We start from the raw sequence: 16,915 nt of genomic DNA, 5'->3' as shown, positions 1-16,915 counted from the left end.
AGGCATCTCTCCAGCATCAGTGGAGGTAGTGGACTTAAACGGCAGCGTGGTAAAAGTAACACAGAGCACGACTCTTACCTCTTCTTGATCCGCGCTGTCCAGGTCTCTCCACTCCTCAATTGGCTTCGCCAGGTCAAGGGTGTTCATGGGTATTTTAATCTCTCCGATGACATCATGCTTGGAGAAGCGATCGAAGTCATAGACTGACATGACCAGAGACTTTCCTCCCATCTCTTGGAATGGAATCTGGACGACAGAAAGTAATCCCGTTTCACTCATCGGTGTCGGTTCTAGGAGGGTTTTTCTTTTCTTCCTTGCAGCATCATATCAGAACTATACAGCAGTATGGGTTGTGACTTTGACGTGGCTTTACTCAATACCATGCAGCTTCAGCAGAACTAGCCTGACTTTGACAAAGATAAAGGTGTTGGAATTGTTTTTCGACAGAGCTGTGTCAGCAGGCAAGCTGCACCAGAGGTGGCCCTCTCCTTTAATTTGATTCCCGACCACATTCTCCTTGTCACAGACACCTTGAATACGTCTGCTGGCCCGAGGTATTTGAGAAAAAGAACTCAGATTCAAAGTACTCGCAGACATAGAGAACGATAGGAGGAGACATTCACCTCGAACAGGACTACGGATCAAGCAGCCGGGCGTGCATGTTGTTTTAATAAGTAATAAGAAAAGGGGTGACTGCGAGGAGTTTCAGCTTACCTTGAAGATGAAGGTCTCATTGAAGACAGGATTGAGCGTTTTCTTGTGAACCTTTGTGTCGTACTTCTTCTTCTTGTCAGGGAGGACGAAGACCTTGACGTAGGGGTCAGAGGTGCCGCCGCTGTCCATGGAGAGCAGATCAGCTGCTTGCAGGATTCCCACTGTCAGCTGGGGAGGCAGGAAGTACGCCATTAAAAGTCAGTGAGCATTTCTCCGGCTCACGCGCCATCACTATGTTCATTCTCTTGTTCGAATTTTTTTTTTTTATATTTAACCGTGGAGAAAAAAACCAAGAAAATGTTAAATGAACCACTCAAGTTCTTGCCTTGTTCTCCTGGAAGTCATAATCAATGGAGTACTGCAGCTTCCCGAGCTTTTCTTTCTCCTTCACTTCCTCCTCTTTCTCGTCTCCAGTCAGTCCGGGTTCCACGTCGTCTTCTTCATCATCATCATCCTGTTGTTTCTGCACACGGACAGAAGGGGAGGGGGGGAGGGGGGAGGGCAGCAGAAGAAGAAGAGTGAGAGGGCGTTTCTGAGGTGGCGGCTGTGCTGAACACTAAACCTCGGGCATCAGCGGCCGGGTTAGCCACAGCACCTACCTGCCACTTGCCCACGCTCACCCCGGTGTTACGAGTGCAATTCATCGATGGCCACAGTTGCAACTTGACTTGATTTCACTATTTCTTGGGTGACACCATTTGCTGTTTTCTTTTTTCATGAGCATTACATGTACAGTATGTTAAAATCTGCTAAAAGTCTGATGGAATGCAAAACGTTGTAGAAATGCCATTTGAAGAGAACTCTGTTGTTGTTCGAAGAGTGGAGAGCGATAGAGAGAGAAAGAGTGAGAAACAGAGAGAAACATCAGAATAAAAGCAGTCATTATACAGGGGGTGGACAGAAAAACAGGAGCACCTTATAATATACGACAAGCTAACACAACAGCTAACACAAAAACCTCTGGAAGTTCTCCTGTTTCACTCATTAAAACGGTGATTTTCAAACGTTTTCAAATCAATCAATATGACCGTGTAGCTGCCTGTGATTGGGATGTTACAGGGTGTGGACAAAATAATGGGAACTCTACATGAAACAGGACTTTGAGGGAACTGCAACGCGGTTACACAGGCAGCTAAACAGGCAGCTACACAAATCCCAAATATGACTCATGCCAAATGACTCATGAGTCACATTAACTTGTTAAAAAAGTCTACAAAATCGTGTCGGCATATCCCACACAGAGGAATACTGCACAAGCAAAGATGAGCCAAATTCACAAGTGAACAAACTGGAGGACATTATGGGATATTGTTCTCAAAAACACCACAAAGTTCAGTCTTTTTGACACAAAAGTGAACACTTCAAACCAGTACTTACTGCAGAGCGATTGCGCTTTATTGCACTATACTGCAAGGCGTTCTTGTTATATTGTCCACCCCGTGGTCAGCATTTCAAACACAAGCTGTCACAAGAAGCACAGCGTCCTTCCTGAGAGGAACTGAAGGACAAGATCTGCGAGGAATCGATTTGTGGTCCTATCAAACTCCTGACGCAGTGATTCCTGAACACTTTTCTTGAAAAGCTCTCAAACTCCAACTGATAACGTCAGCTGTTTGACAAACAATATAACTGTCTGCGGTTCATCTCCTCCTGACATCCCAAAGTGTCATGAATGTGTTTACACTGCTATTGCTGATTGAACTCCGGCCTGATTATTCTAGCGAACTGAATTGCTGGTAAATTCCCCAATTTATTCCAAACGGAGTCCAATTTTTTTCTCAGCTGATACTCAGATGTGAATTATTATTCTTGATGAAGTTCTGGAACAAATATCAGCAGTTTACTGACAGTTAACTGCTCCCGAGATAACTGATGATGAAGATAAATCAATCTTGCCTTTACATCTCACACCCAGTGACTCTTCAGTCTTACGTCTCTTTTGGAGGCGGTCGTGACGAATCGAGTTAAAGCAATTTGCTCTGATATGAATAATAAAGTAAACTTTCATTTCTGATAGAGTATGAAGCTGGATAACATCTCAGTATGGCCTACTTTCCTATGGCTGTCTTCTTGAAAAAACACTGATGTCTTCGTAAGACTGGAGGGTCCAGTTACTCACTGATGAGCTGGAAGAGGAACAGGGTACACACACAAATAATACACACACCATCACACCCACCATACTTTACTGTGCACCCACCCGCACACACACACGCAGACACACGTTTTCTTACATGCAAGCTCTCATGCATTTAAAAAAATGCACTCTCTCTTACACACACACACATTCTCACACAGTATCCGTACATCTTTATTGTCGTAAATGCTTTTCATTCAAGCATGCCAGGCCACACAATGCAGGATCCACGTTTCTTTCTGACGGCAAATGTAAAATGAATTAGCTCTGGAGACGGATAAAAGTACGTTTTCTTTTTTTTTTTTTAAACCCCTCCGACAAATTTTTACACACGTGTTCTGAGTGAGATGTATAGCCATGGAGGGATCATGCCATATTGAGAATTTCCAGCTGATCCCAAACTTCCAGTGGGGGTTCAAAGACAAAGACATGGTTTGTCTGAATGCGTGCCCTTCGGTCAACTCAATGGGGTAAATTGCGAGCTCGGCGCTGAAGTTTTTTGAAAAGACATACGTGTTAAAACAGCCAGTCGATTGTGGCTTTAACTTTGCGTCGACTGAAATCGGGCCGAGTCAAGCGTGGGCAAACATTCTGGCCCACCATTTCTCCTCAGTGACACCCAAGTGCTTCAGGGAGAGAGGGCGTCAATGACTGTCACCTAGTAATGTCAGCAGCATGGGTCATCCAGGAAGGTTACTCTCAAGTCAAGTTGTGGCCATTCAATGGTACCTACTGCAAGGGAATATGCTGGTCTTTGTCAAGAGACACAAACAGCTTTATCTGTCGTGGAACTCGGAGCGAGTTTGCACAAGTGGGGCACGGCACGTGAATTTCAGACCCACGTCAATGTGTCTCCGGAGAGAAATTGTTTGCAATGTGTCAATTTTTTGGTTGCGTTGCACAGTCCAGGCCTGTCGTGGTGGAAACATGCTCGAAGCTCTCGGTTAGGTAAAGTTCCAGCTTATTATTTGACAAATATCCAGCTTACCCCTTGCACATGCATACTAGTGATCTCCAGTGAGTTGCTGAGTGCACTCGTCATTCAAAGGCTCAACCATAGGATGAGTTTCATGTTCATATCAAACCATAGACACTTAAACACGGCTTTGCTCTGTTGTTGTTTTTTGCCCAAAAAAAATTGCAATCTCTGGATAATCAAGACATAGCAGTTGTTGCGGCATATCACTTCAGTGGATTTTGCGAAGCAGCTAAATCGCTCCCATAGATTCCTCAAGCACCCGCAGCACCTAAGCTTGCAAAAAACAAAGGAAGCCATAGCACTCATTGTCATCATCACTGCAGTCCAACCCCTCCAAGCCCAGCCCGCCCCCCCCCCCCCCCAGCCCTGGTCTGCGCTTACTCAGAGCGGCCAGATAGGGGCGCCGCGTGCTATCAGACCTACCGTAGGCCGAGAAGTCCACCACAGTCAAGAAGACACAAAGACACAAAGCAGGAAGGAGGAGAGCAGAGACAAAGGAAGAGATTGAACTCACAGCAGACACCAAAGAAGTGTAATCACAGCAAATGTCGTCAGCTACACTGTAGGGAGCGAGGAAAATGACAGATAAAGAAGCCTCCTCATTAGCACAAGTATATCTCGTGCAGCAGCGCCGTTGGGTTTTAAAATAGCTCCACTTTTAGATGTTTTCTTTTTGTACTTTGTCAAATAATCAATCATGTGTGTGGAAAGAGAAAATGATAATTATAGGCCCACAAAACAACGGCATTGTACTAACTACCGGTACTCATTTTCATAATTGCTCTTTAATGACTGGGAAAACAATGGTGGGGCTGAAAAGATAAGAGTCCTGTCATTTTCCACTCAAATCCCGAAGCAAAAGTGAGAGAAAGAGCAACAATAACATTAACGACAAACACATTAAACAACAACAACAACAAAAGAAAGAAAGAAAGAGAAAAATGAAAAATAATAATGGGCGATAAAGAACGTAATTAACACCTGTGGAGAATACACTGACTGGGTTAGAAGGCCATCAAAGACAAACAGCGTGTACAGAAACAATATGTCATCTAAGACATTTCAAACAGGAAACTTGTCACGAGAATAAAATGTGTAACACGAGGACGACTGTTTGCTACATAATTAGCTGAGTCAAACGTATCACTGTATGCAGGCTTTTCTCTCTATTCCAGTACAAAGCTACACTCTAAGCCACACGGCTGTTAGATAATAGGCTCACGAACAGGTTGACCGTGGTTTGCCTAGCTTTGTGCACAGTGTGGGTGTAAATCCCCTCGGCCGTGATGCGACCTCCCGCGGAGGAACATACCTCTCCCCCTTTCAGGTTCTTCATTCCCATGTCACCCTTCCCCTTCTTGCCCTTCTTGTTCTTCTTCTTCTTGCAACAGCATTTCTTGATGATGCAGAAGCAGCATGTTAGAATGAGTAAAGCAGCGACCACGGCAATGGCAATGATGGCCCAGGACGGCACTGAGGAGAATACACAGACCGATGGATAGACGGCACATCCACACCCAGAAAGAGAAGAGAGAAGCAAATACTTTGACATTTGACCAACCAATCATTTAGCCTACTCCATGTCATGTCCTGGGCCAAATATATTTCGTATGAGGCGCTATATTAGCAATTAGATTGGGTGAAAATTAGATTTCTCTGCCATTAGGAAGGGCAGCCAGTGATCAATACTGAATAAAGACATTATGAGGCTGCCAATGCCTGCAGCTAAAGAGAAAATCTAATTCCAAAACATTGCTTAGAGTCACATCAATACACATCAATAAATTGATCGGACCAGGTTTGGGTTTCGTCTGGCACTCACGTGGGATCTTGTCGATTTCATTCAGGAACTTGTTTTTGATCTGGTCGAAGGCATCGTTCTTGTTGACCGGCTCGGTGGAGTTGTCAGCGGAGACCAATGCGACGGGGGCTGGAGTCACAGTCAAGGCACTGGCCCCCGTTGGGTTAGCAGCGACCATGGGCGTTGTCTTATTCAAAAACAAGTTCCACTTCGTCATTTAGGCTGCACACACAGTCCCTGGAGAAACAGCATGAAACCAGTCATTAGGAGAGGCCGGAGCATCCAACCATCACTATTTCCCACGTGTGTGTCAACATGCACATGCTGATATTGACGGTTGGCCAGTGAAGGGTTGAATGATTCAGACAATTTTCACATTTTTGGAACCATTTGAAAAAGAGTAAATCACACACAGGATTCAAGTCGGTTGATACTTATTTTGGAGACAAAATAATTCATGAAAAAAAAATATGATAACACACAAGTTCTGAAGTTCATAATATTGCATTTAGGCACCAGATAACGATCAAAAGAGGGAATGATTTACTGTCTACTTCCAAAATTAGACCTGTTCTAGTTTCTCTAACTTGTTTCTCTAACTTAAGCGCCTTCATGGATGGTTAAGGTTTGGTGAGTTACATGTTAATACAGCTGTTATAAGACATCTAAATTAAACACCAAGCAGAACCACTTCACCCTCAGTCTTCTGAAAATCCTCTAAATAAGTAAAAAGGACCAAAAGGTGGTTGAACACTGAATCCCAAATCCATCCTTATAGTAAGTGTGAATGCATGGGAAATAAATGTTAGTCATTGAAAAAAAATGTCCCAAAAAAGGTAATGAAATGTGATTTGGGAACACTGGAACAACAGATTTCCTGTATCTGCTGATGGTATCGAGAGAGTTGATCTTCTAAAGGCCTGAGCCATTAATTCTTACATGCATCTGCCACAAGAGCAAACACAGCCAGACAAACAAACCGAAACTGGTTTGGCTGGACGTGATGTGTCTCCTGTTCCATGGATAATGCTGGTGAAATAATGGATGTTTCCCCCCTTTTTTGCAATAGTCATGTTGTAATTGAGAGATTGTTATGATAATTACATTATAAGACAGACCTGAGAACAAATTACAAATAAACAATGTCACAAAAGGACAATCCATTCACACAAAGCTGTCGTCACATGCAGAGGCATCAATTAAAATCTGCAAAAACATAATTCAAGATATAAAGAAGCTTGAGTCTTCCAAAGGAATGAGTCTCTAACTTCAATATATGATGCAGTCCATTCGAGTAGTGAGGTGTAAAGTACAAAAAACAAAGATATGGAGTTAAACCCCAAAACTTCATTCAAATCATTTACATTTCAAGTTGAAATATTTTTCTGACACAAACACCCCATGGATATTATTTAGTTCTTACCAGTTGAATGATAATAATAATAATAATTATAATAACTTTATTTATATAGCACCTTTAAAAACAGTCAAAGCAGCGAAAACATGGCAATAATAACAACAGCAGAAAGCTCAGTGAGACCGTTGGATACGTTAAAAATAAACTAAGAAATTAATGATTACAGTAAGACCCAAACTGTGTATTAAACTTTAATGTATCCAGATCAAATAATTTCTTGCCAAAGGCCTCTCCTTACATGCACTGTATATCCATGTCAAAAACAGAAACAACAAAGAAAGCTGGAAGCGCATGGCTTCCAAAAAAACAACATAATAGGCACACATCACCCTATAATATAATATAACATGCAAGAGGCAATTACAAAGACAAATCGCACCTTCATACCACAAAAATAAAAACATTCATTTTATGTTCCATGTGGAACTCATAATGCTCCAAACCAAAAGGTCCTGTTCTGCAGCAGTCCATGATATCCACAGTATGATAAGGTGTTACGCATAAATATCAATATCAAACTCTTAATACACGGCAATACAGGAAGTGCGATAAAGTTTTAGGAAAACATTTTTCCGACCTTCGACCTTGAAACATTCAATGCATTTCCATTGAGGTGAAACAAGAATTTATTTCATGAAATGATTGAGCGAAGCAGTCTGCCTCTCTGCAGTGTTCTCCTAACATACTGCAGTGTTGTGAGGGTCAGTGGACAATGACGTGAGATCAGTTACCGACAGTATTTATGAGGAATAACTATCAATTCTCAATTTGCCGCACCTTTGTTCTGTTTGGAGTGGACGCCGCCCTGTACTCAAGCTAACAGCGCCTGACCAGGAAAGCCATTTATCCGCAGGAACAAACAAAATGAACAACTACAAGCCATTCTCCGGTGGTGTTTCCACAGGCCAAACAAATGTTCCTCCAGAGCTCTTATCGCTTCCAGAAATCAAAGTGTGACAAGTGCGGCTGAGAGCAGCCTGCCGACGGAGTGGTGAGTGATCGGGCGAGACCTCCGTTCGGAAAGCAGAGAAAGATGACAAGCATAACAAGAGCTGCTGCTGATTCTGTGAAACTCATGTTGATACGGGCAAAAAAGAGAGGAATTTCCTATTTCGTAAGTGCCAATTCTCCAAGTTGGTGCCAGAGATTCTGCCTCTATTTATTGCCACATATAAATTATTGAAATTGAGGCTGACAGCGGCAAGGATGAGCTTATATTATTCAGGGGCCAGTAGCAGCTTATACATCTTAAAATATGTGTCTCTGAAATAGCTCGCGCTGCTATTATGTGGACTGATGTTACAAACAACCAACCGCTTGTAATAAAGCAGTGAGATGGAAACTGAACTGTTATACAAACGCTGTTTAGACTCAAAAATCACTTTAAACCATTTGAAAATGAGTGTTGCTCGACAAAAGCAGCAATCAGAGCCCTCACTGTCTCTCGTCTCTACTAAACAGCACTGTAGCTGTTGCGACGTGTTAAAAGCATCCACTTACATCTGAGGTTTGTGTGAATTTCACCCTGTTTGTCCCTCACATCAGGCCATGCCAGACCTATTCAATCAACATTCATGGATATCTGCGACAGTATTTTATCTCCTCCACTCGGAGGGCGACAGTGAGGACGGACAGAGGACACAGACATAGACTGTTGTTTTAGACTGTTGTTTTAGTCCCGCTTCACAGTCTGCTGTTAGTGGTCACTCCAGACAAATCAACGATATAAACTTTTTTTTATACAGACTTTTACCTTCTTTAGTCTTTTTTGGGAGGAATTATCTGCTTACTGAGGCTGCCAAAATGTACAGGGTTTCCAGTTAATCAGACTTAACCGAATAACAAGTAGGTCAATAGCTCTATCCGGACATCTCCATTTAAACTGAGGCAAAAAAATGCTTCGTAACAAATCTAGCTGTTTTGATAATTCAAATATAACAGAAACAAGACTAAAGAGGCACACGCTGCAGCGCAACTGTCATTGCTAGTTTCAGACCGACGCCGTTGTCATTTTCTTTCCCAATGCCTTCGTTGTGTAACAACGTAAAGTAGCAAACGCATTTGCATCCGTCTGTGCATCTTAAAATGAGGTGTGGTCAGGCGTATATCTTGAGGCAGGAAAAAACGATTGTGCCATTGACCAACAAAAAACCTGGCCTGAAGTCAATGGTATTATATATATGTCAGTATTATGATAAAAATTTAAGGGATCCCTACATGATTACAATGAAACCGGAATACATCAAATCATTGTTGAGACATTTAACGAAAAACCATACACGTCCACCTTGAGGTGGGACTAAAGGAAAAGCCAGAAAAGTCATATCATGAAATTCTTTGGGAACCATGACTTCATCTAAAAAAAGTATATATGTGCATATATCTACAATGCATTTAGTAGAGATTGAGATATTTCACTGGATAAGAGACAACTTTTACCATCTGGTGACGCTAGAGGAAAAGTCGGGGGGGTCAACAAAGTCATTAGGATTCATCCTCTGAGGAGCACGAATGTCTGTACCGCATTTCATAGCAATCCATTAAATAGTTCAATTAGCTCAAGAAACATTCCCTGTAATGAATACAAGTTAAAAATAGACCCCTAATTCAATATGCATTTCATATAATACTCAATTACTGAAATCTGTGGAAGCTGTGAGCTCCATCGCCCAATGTGTATCTCATTCCGTTAGCGTTTGAGTCATCACAATTAGTTGCAACAAAATGGCTCGGCTCGACCCAGAGCAGATCCGGTCCTTATCACTACACACGCTGCTGGATGGGGATCAAGCACTTTTATCTTTGGCGCACAAACAAACAAAGGGTGTAGCAGCAACCGCACGTACTGAGTTTTACTGAGAAATGAGCTGTGATACGTGAAGGTTTGCCAGGTCTCTGAAAGTCTATCAGCTGAGACATGAAGGTGAAGACAGATAGCTTCAATATTTGTCAAAAAATCATTGATATAGACTTTGAGGATAACATCAGTTGTGTGCTTCTTTAATTTGAAAATAATTAAACCGATTGCTTTTAAGAACACATCCATCTTCAAATGGATTAAACAACCAGCTTTGCTTTTGTAGTAGAAATAACCATAACTTAAGTTGCTGCTGTTCCCAAGGAATACATTTAGATAACCACAATCAGAAATACTTTACCCTTCACAAGGCAATGGAAATGTGTCTTTGGCATGGCTCTAAAAGCACATATAGCGTAAAAACTTGCTGTATTATTGCTGATACTAAAGACATCCTCTTAAAACAGCCAAATTATTCTCTACTTGCACCTTCTCCTCTATGATTGGTGGTACAGCTTTAATCAATGAGGACGACTTTTACCTCTTGGAATATATCACAACATGTTCTCACAGCTTTTAAAAGATGTATCTTGTCTTGCAGCATATTTGTAAGTATTTGTTCAGGTATTTATTACAGACGGTCGAGAGATGACATGAGGGACTCGAGCCAGCCTCAAATCACAGGCGTTGTGTTTCGTGGTCGTCGTATTAATCCCCAACACCTCGCAGTATATTTAACGGGCGGATGTTCTGTGCAATAAATAAGAGTACGAGAGATAAATAAGATTATCGGGAGATGTATTCATCATACTCACGCACACTAATGGATTATCATATCATATGTTGTCTTCATCATCATTGGAGAAAAATATGAGTGACTGGAAAACACTCGAATATGCCTGCAGGCTGAGTGCTCTTACTTAATTACCTCCCACCTGTCGAACTAATTATCATGACTCCATCTCCTCTCACATACAAACACAAGACGAAGAAACGCTGCTTCCCTATCTGATGCCGTCATGCGTGATGACCCGCTGACCACGCAGTGTGACATCATCTGCAGTGACAGGAACCCCCATCCTGCAGATAAGACAACTCCATGTGAGTGTGGGGGGGGGGGGGGGGGGGGGTTGTGTTTATTGCGGGTTTATTAGCACCCAGGTCAGATACAAAGAGAAAACAACCCAAGGAGAGTGAGCTAAAGTCATGCAGCTGTTTCATTACACGACAACAAGTACCCTGAACGGCAATTAATTAACAATCTGCAGCCAGACGGTGAAGTCCTTTTGTTTCCCCCCAGCCCTTACAACTTGCCTCTATATACTATTACACACAGCTGTCTGCCAGTGGCCAATCTATACGCGTACGTGTAGCCTTGTGGATTTCATTACGAATGCAGCAAATGCAAGACCAAATTGCTATGAACGTCTCTGCAGACACTTTCAAAATGGCTTCTGTAAAAGGAGAGGAACCTGGTCGTGGGGTCATGTGCCTGCAGCTCGGGGCAACAGTCAGGAGCAGTGGGGCGACAAATTAAGGATTGAATATTTGTCACTGTAAAAAGGTTGTAGCGTACAAAGGGATCCGACAGCAGCAATGGCTCCTTGGTGGCCGCCAGACGAGCAGGGTTCTCAAAAGATGTGAAATAATCTGAATAATGTGACCCCGATGAAATCATTCAGCCCCCACTGAGGCCCCTGCCATCTGTGACATTACGCGTTATGCGTGCGTGGGTGGAGCGCTTGGCCTCCAGCTGTAGTAGCTGTGCATCCTGTTTAGCTTCATTTCCTCTAAGTCTCACTAATGTGATTATAGTAAACTGGGTAGGGTTATTTTAAAAACATACGAGAAGTTAGTAATGTCTTTAAACACTAAAGAGACTCTTAATTTGATATTTTCGGATTTAGGCAAATGCAACTTTTATGCAAAGCGGTATGTCTTTCACAGCAGGGCAGATTGGGTTTTTTTCAGAGAAGCTGCATGTGTGCGTGTTTGTGTGTGTGTGTGTGTGTGTTTGCTCTAACTTTGTATTTGATACGCCGAGTGACTCTTTCATCTGAATCCCACCGAGCTATTTTTAGTTGTACTTAGAAGATATCGAGGCTAAAATTCAAAAGGTAATTGTTGTCACGCGCATCTCGAATTCATGATAAACACACTGGAAGAAACGGGAGGAGAATATTGGCTGGACTACCGCTGAGTCACCGCTGACCCCTCTGGGCTGTCTGGACTCGATTCCAGCTTGAAAACGAGTACTGGAACATCTAGAGAACAGGGGGCATAGTATTTTATGAGATCCATCAGAAAGAGCATTACTGTAGCCGGAAAGCCGAGCTGAGATGGTGGAGTTGTTTCAATTAGAGATAATGTGCAGCTTTGTTCCTGAACTCTTGCTACTCTATGGTAATTCACCCCCGCTTGTGGGGCTCCCACAGTCATAATGGTCTCATTTTGGCCAAGTTTTAATAGGATTACAGGGGCGATACTGATGGCTGCATTGCTTGTTATTTACCACTGAAGGATGAGAAACTGTGTGGAGCTTGGCCTGAGCTAAGAGTAATCAGTTGCAAAAGCAGAACAATTCATCGTAATAATAATAGATTTGAAGCAAATGCCATTTCTGTTCATCAACTAAACTCATTGCTGATAAAACTTTTTCCAAAAGCTCTGAATTCTTTACCGCAGCTTGAATCTAAATATTGAGTTTAGAGGTGCTACTGACTCTACAGCATCAGTACATTAACATTGCAGTCTTTACAGCTGCTGACAGTTGCATCTTTCCATGCTTATTCCGTGGTCTTATATTGCTGTATTGAGCCACGCTGCATAAAGATATCTCTGCTACGTCACTTGTGCACATCATGTCAGCATACGGTCCCCGACAGATCTCAGCTGGCATGCACAGTCAAATAAACGGCAAGTGCGTGGCAGGGACAGATTCCTGCAAGGTGGCCTGCAAAGCTATATGCCCCTATTTTGTCATTTCATGGTAGAGAGCCAAGATGCTGACAGAAGCCCTGGCAAATTCAGAAACAAAGCACGCGGTTCACAACATGCGCCAGAGGAAGATTACAAAACTCCTAACCAAGAGCCTTCAAGTCTCCTGCCACAAAACATCGGTGGGAACGTGCCAAGCATCTGTCCGGATGCTGTAGTGTGACTTAACAGTAATTAAGCCATTCAATGCAGCTAACAAGTTGCTAGCTTCAACATCCTGCCTCTCTTTTTAAGGTGTTTATGTCCCCTCAGTTAATGAGGGACATATGGTCTAATATTATAGAGCTAGCCTATGATTTTGGCATTGTTAGCTTTGACAAATCTCACCTTTTTAAGGCATATTTCACTGGTGAAAACTTGCTTTCTGATCTTCAACCGAGAAAATTTATAATTTTTTGTAATTTGTTTTATTTTTAGGCTAAACGTGTTGGTATTATCTGTCCCAGCAAGCAACCGATCTGCAACACAGTCAGCAGAACTGCTTATGCAGCTATAGAGGACAGGACATTTACAGAGAAATCACGCCCTTGTGTTTTGCCTCAGGGCTGCACAAATGCTCAGAATGCAAGCATATGTGAAATGAGCGTCCACAAGAGAAGACCGTGACCATCAATCAGAGAAGTCAACATGGCGATTATACCTTTATGTCGACAGAAAATGCAGGTGCATCAGGAAATCCTGCTGGTGCCACTGCTGATCTGAGAGCAGCGATCGAGATAAGGATGTCAAAAAAAAAGGTGCCATGCATATCATCTCACTGAAGAGAATTAGAGAAAAGCCTCTCCCTCATATATCTCATTGAGCGCTGACCCAAAGGGCGGTCCAGAGAGGCTCATTTACAAACCTGCTGGTGTAGATAAAACAATGCTTATTCTCACCTGCAGCTGAATGTGACTCAGCTACTATCAGGAGGGATCCTTGAAAAGGATCCCTCACCCCCTCAGCACAACCCCGTTTCCCTGTCCCCTGATAGGTTGATTAATCACTCTGTCACAGAGTTAGTGACCCAATCTGCATGTAAGGCTGTGTGGAGAAACTGTGAAAGAGGAGAGGGCCTCTGCAGCACGGCAGATAGGCCGCATCGAGACCCACATTCTTGTTTTAAAAAGGAAAATATGGAGACAGCGAGATCTCTTTTGAAGTTAAAGGAACAGTTTGACATTTTGGGATATCCGCTTTTTCACCTTCTGCTAGAGAAATATCACTTTCATGTCCATACATTAAATATGAAGCTACAACCAGCAACCCAGTTAGCTTAGCTTAGCAAAAACACTGAAAACAGAGGGAAACAGCTAGCCTGGCTCTGTCCAAAGGTAAAGGACAATCCAATATCATTTGTTTGTAAAAAGGACAATTCACCATGTTACGAGGGGGTTATGTACCGGACTATTTCTATAGGCTAAGAGCAGTTACCAGGCAACCAGCAGAGACTCCAGGAAGTTGCTGGTCCCAGCCATGAGATAGTCTGGCATATAACCTGTGTAAAACAAAGATGTGTCGTTTGTTTTACACATGGTTTTAGTACCGGTTCAATAAACAAGATAAAACGTATTCATTAGTGACGTATTTGTTACCGTTAGACAGAGCCACGCGAATCGATTCCCCCTGCTTCCAGTATTTGTGCTAAGCTAAGCTAACCTGCTGCTGGTTGTACAGACATGAGAGCGGTATCAATCCAATTCCCCACCAGAAAGCGAATGAGCGTATTTCCAGAAATGCCAAACTGTAACTGTACTACTGAACGACTGAATACATGAGCTACTTTCCATGCAGAAAACCTCAGCGTGCATTCAAAGGATTTGCAGCAACATTGTAGGAGTTACACAAAACATCTCCAGTATGATGAAACACACTGAAAATGTATTCACTCATTCTCTACAGGGTGTGTTACTCTGCTCTCTCTGACCATCACAAATCCTCTCCTCCAAGAAAGCTAGATGTTGGGTAAACAAATGCTGCCAGACTTTTCACGACAAAAATCTGCATGTTTTTCTCACACAGAAGACAAAAGACTGGTGAAAATGCCCCGTCAGCGCAGCGGGATGCTGTGACTGGTGACAGCGTCGGACCGTTTAACACTGAAGCTCTCTGCCATCGTGTGCCAGCAGCCGGGGCCAGGAAGGCTCAACTCTCACCTGGAGTGAGAAGCTGACATCGGCTGAGCAATCCCACGGATAGTTGTGCTAATGTGTCAGCGGGAAAATCACTGACTCATTCTCGGAGTCCAGTACTTTGTCATTTTGAACATACTTCTGCCTAGGAATACTTGGAATATAAGCAGATGAAGAAATATTTGGGGGGGGGGGGGGGGGAAGTGATGTGGGTGCAAGAGGGCACACCCATTCGAGCAAGACACTGTAGGAGGCTGCACAGCTAGAATAAGCCTCTTTTCTTTCTCCTCTTCTTTGAGCTGTTCTCAGCAATCGGGCACCAGCTGCCTTCTTGGAGGGGGGCCAAAAGAAAAAAAAGAAATAAGATTGGTGAACTTCAAAGCGTCCTCTCATTTTTCTGGTTATGTATGAGAGCCTATGAGAGTATTTCTCAGTGTGAGAGCCAATGGGAGCGGCAGCCTGAGGTACGGACTTAATGAGCCTGCCTGAATGTTTTAGTGCCTGACAAAAAAAAGATTCCGATCATGCTCAGCATGTAATAGTCTCCTGCACTCCGGATATTGGATGTATGCATGTATAGCATATATGCAGCCTTATCTACATTGTTTACTACTCTCCTGAAACTGGAGTGATCATGTGACCGCTCCAAATACAAGCCCCTGACTGTATCTGATGACACCGAGAATCTGGGGAAAGATTTCAAGATGTCACTTCAGGATGCAAAGCAGAGAATACATAATTCTCATTCTGCATAATGTGAAAATGATGTTGTATTTGGATTTGTTTTAAAACTGCAGCGCTTTACACAGAGCTATAAACCTCGCAATAACACTTCACAAATTACTCTAACATCTGTTCATAGTCAGTTTGTCAAAAAGGATTTCATTTAGATTTAATGAAAACTCTGTTGTGCTAATGATGAGCCTGATGCCTGCAAGAGTCAGCATTAGGTAGGAAGAGGGATAGCAGCCCAAGAAAGGTTTTGTCCTTGGTACTGTCACCTCAGTGCTGCCTGTGCTATATGTCCCACGAGAGACAGCAGAAAAAAAGAGCATCCTGCAGCACTTTATAAAATCCCCACCCTCTACTCTCTATACTCCTCAGCACAACTGTCAGCCTCTTTTCATGTCCGACTTCTCACTCTCAGAGAGCACTGTGCCGTGAATGCGTTGTGTTACATCGCGCATAATATAATACAGTTAACCTGAGGTATTTCTTTGGCTTCGGTTGTTTGTTTCTGTGTGTTCAGGGAGGGTTTGCCGGCGTGGCTACACGAGTAAGCGGAGCATCTGTCAGCAGGGCAGCCTCCTGGACACTCTCGAGGAAAGAGGTACTACACCCGCTGGGCAGGCTAAATGAGGCACGATCAATGAGGATAATCTGGATCCAGTGCTACACTACATCCCTCCCTCTTTTCTAAAAGATGTTGAATCATAATGGATTGCACACAAAATGGTAGAAGACAAGGTTTACACCTGGGCAGATGCGGACCCAGATAATGCTCAGTATTCCCTTCACAAGGCTTATGATTAGCTTTGAATAAAGTTTGGACCACATGCACCAGGAAGTAACATGCACACAGCTCCTGAAAAGGACACGCTAAATCAGGGACATCCTGTAAAAACGACAGCATCACACCCCAGCCTTAAATGCCTATCACTCTAATGCAGATTCTTCAAAGGAAGTGTTCAAGCAACGCTGACAACAGAGTTGAAATACGCCCTTACCAGCACTACCGTAATCCCGAAATCCTGTTCTCCACAAGAGGCAAACCCATTCACCAAAGAGGCACTTAGGGTTAATGTAACAATGCCTTAATAACGTCCCTCGACCGCTCTCCCATCAGCACCAGAAACTGCAGTCCTCTTCGCACTGTTTCCACTGCAGCACTACTTGTTCTCCCACACACACACACACACATGCGTACACACGTACACACACACGCTCACTCATTCTCTTGGT

At 43.1% G+C, this 16,915-nt stretch overlaps 1 protein-coding gene across 1 annotated transcript in view; it reads right to left on the bottom strand.

Annotated features, from left to right (window-relative positions):
• The window catches only part of LOC306780496 (synaptotagmin-2-like), a 51,914-nt gene that overhangs the window by 6,163 nt on the left and 28,836 nt on the right, over positions 1-16,915 (bottom strand). Inside the window, exons 4-8 of the mRNA XM_079272894.1 lie at positions 5,653-5,868; positions 5,143-5,303; positions 1,040-1,168; positions 715-882; positions 79-246 (exon numbers count right to left, since the gene is read on the bottom strand). Coding sequence (XP_079129020.1) covers positions 79-246; positions 715-882; positions 1,040-1,168; positions 5,143-5,303; positions 5,653-5,848 — 822 coding nt within the window. The 5' untranslated portion in view covers positions 5,849-5,868. The remainder of the gene's footprint in view (positions 1-78; positions 247-714; positions 883-1,039; positions 1,169-5,142; positions 5,304-5,652; positions 5,869-16,915) is intronic.

This window comes from Melanostigma gelatinosum (genome assembly GCF_949748355.1).
Source record: "Melanostigma gelatinosum genome assembly, chromosome: 8".
In the NCBI taxonomy this organism is placed as follows: domain Eukaryota; kingdom Metazoa; phylum Chordata; class Actinopteri; order Perciformes; family Zoarcidae; genus Melanostigma; species Melanostigma gelatinosum.
Note: the sequence above shows the minus strand (reverse complement) of the source record. Positions and strands in the feature narration are given on the sequence as shown.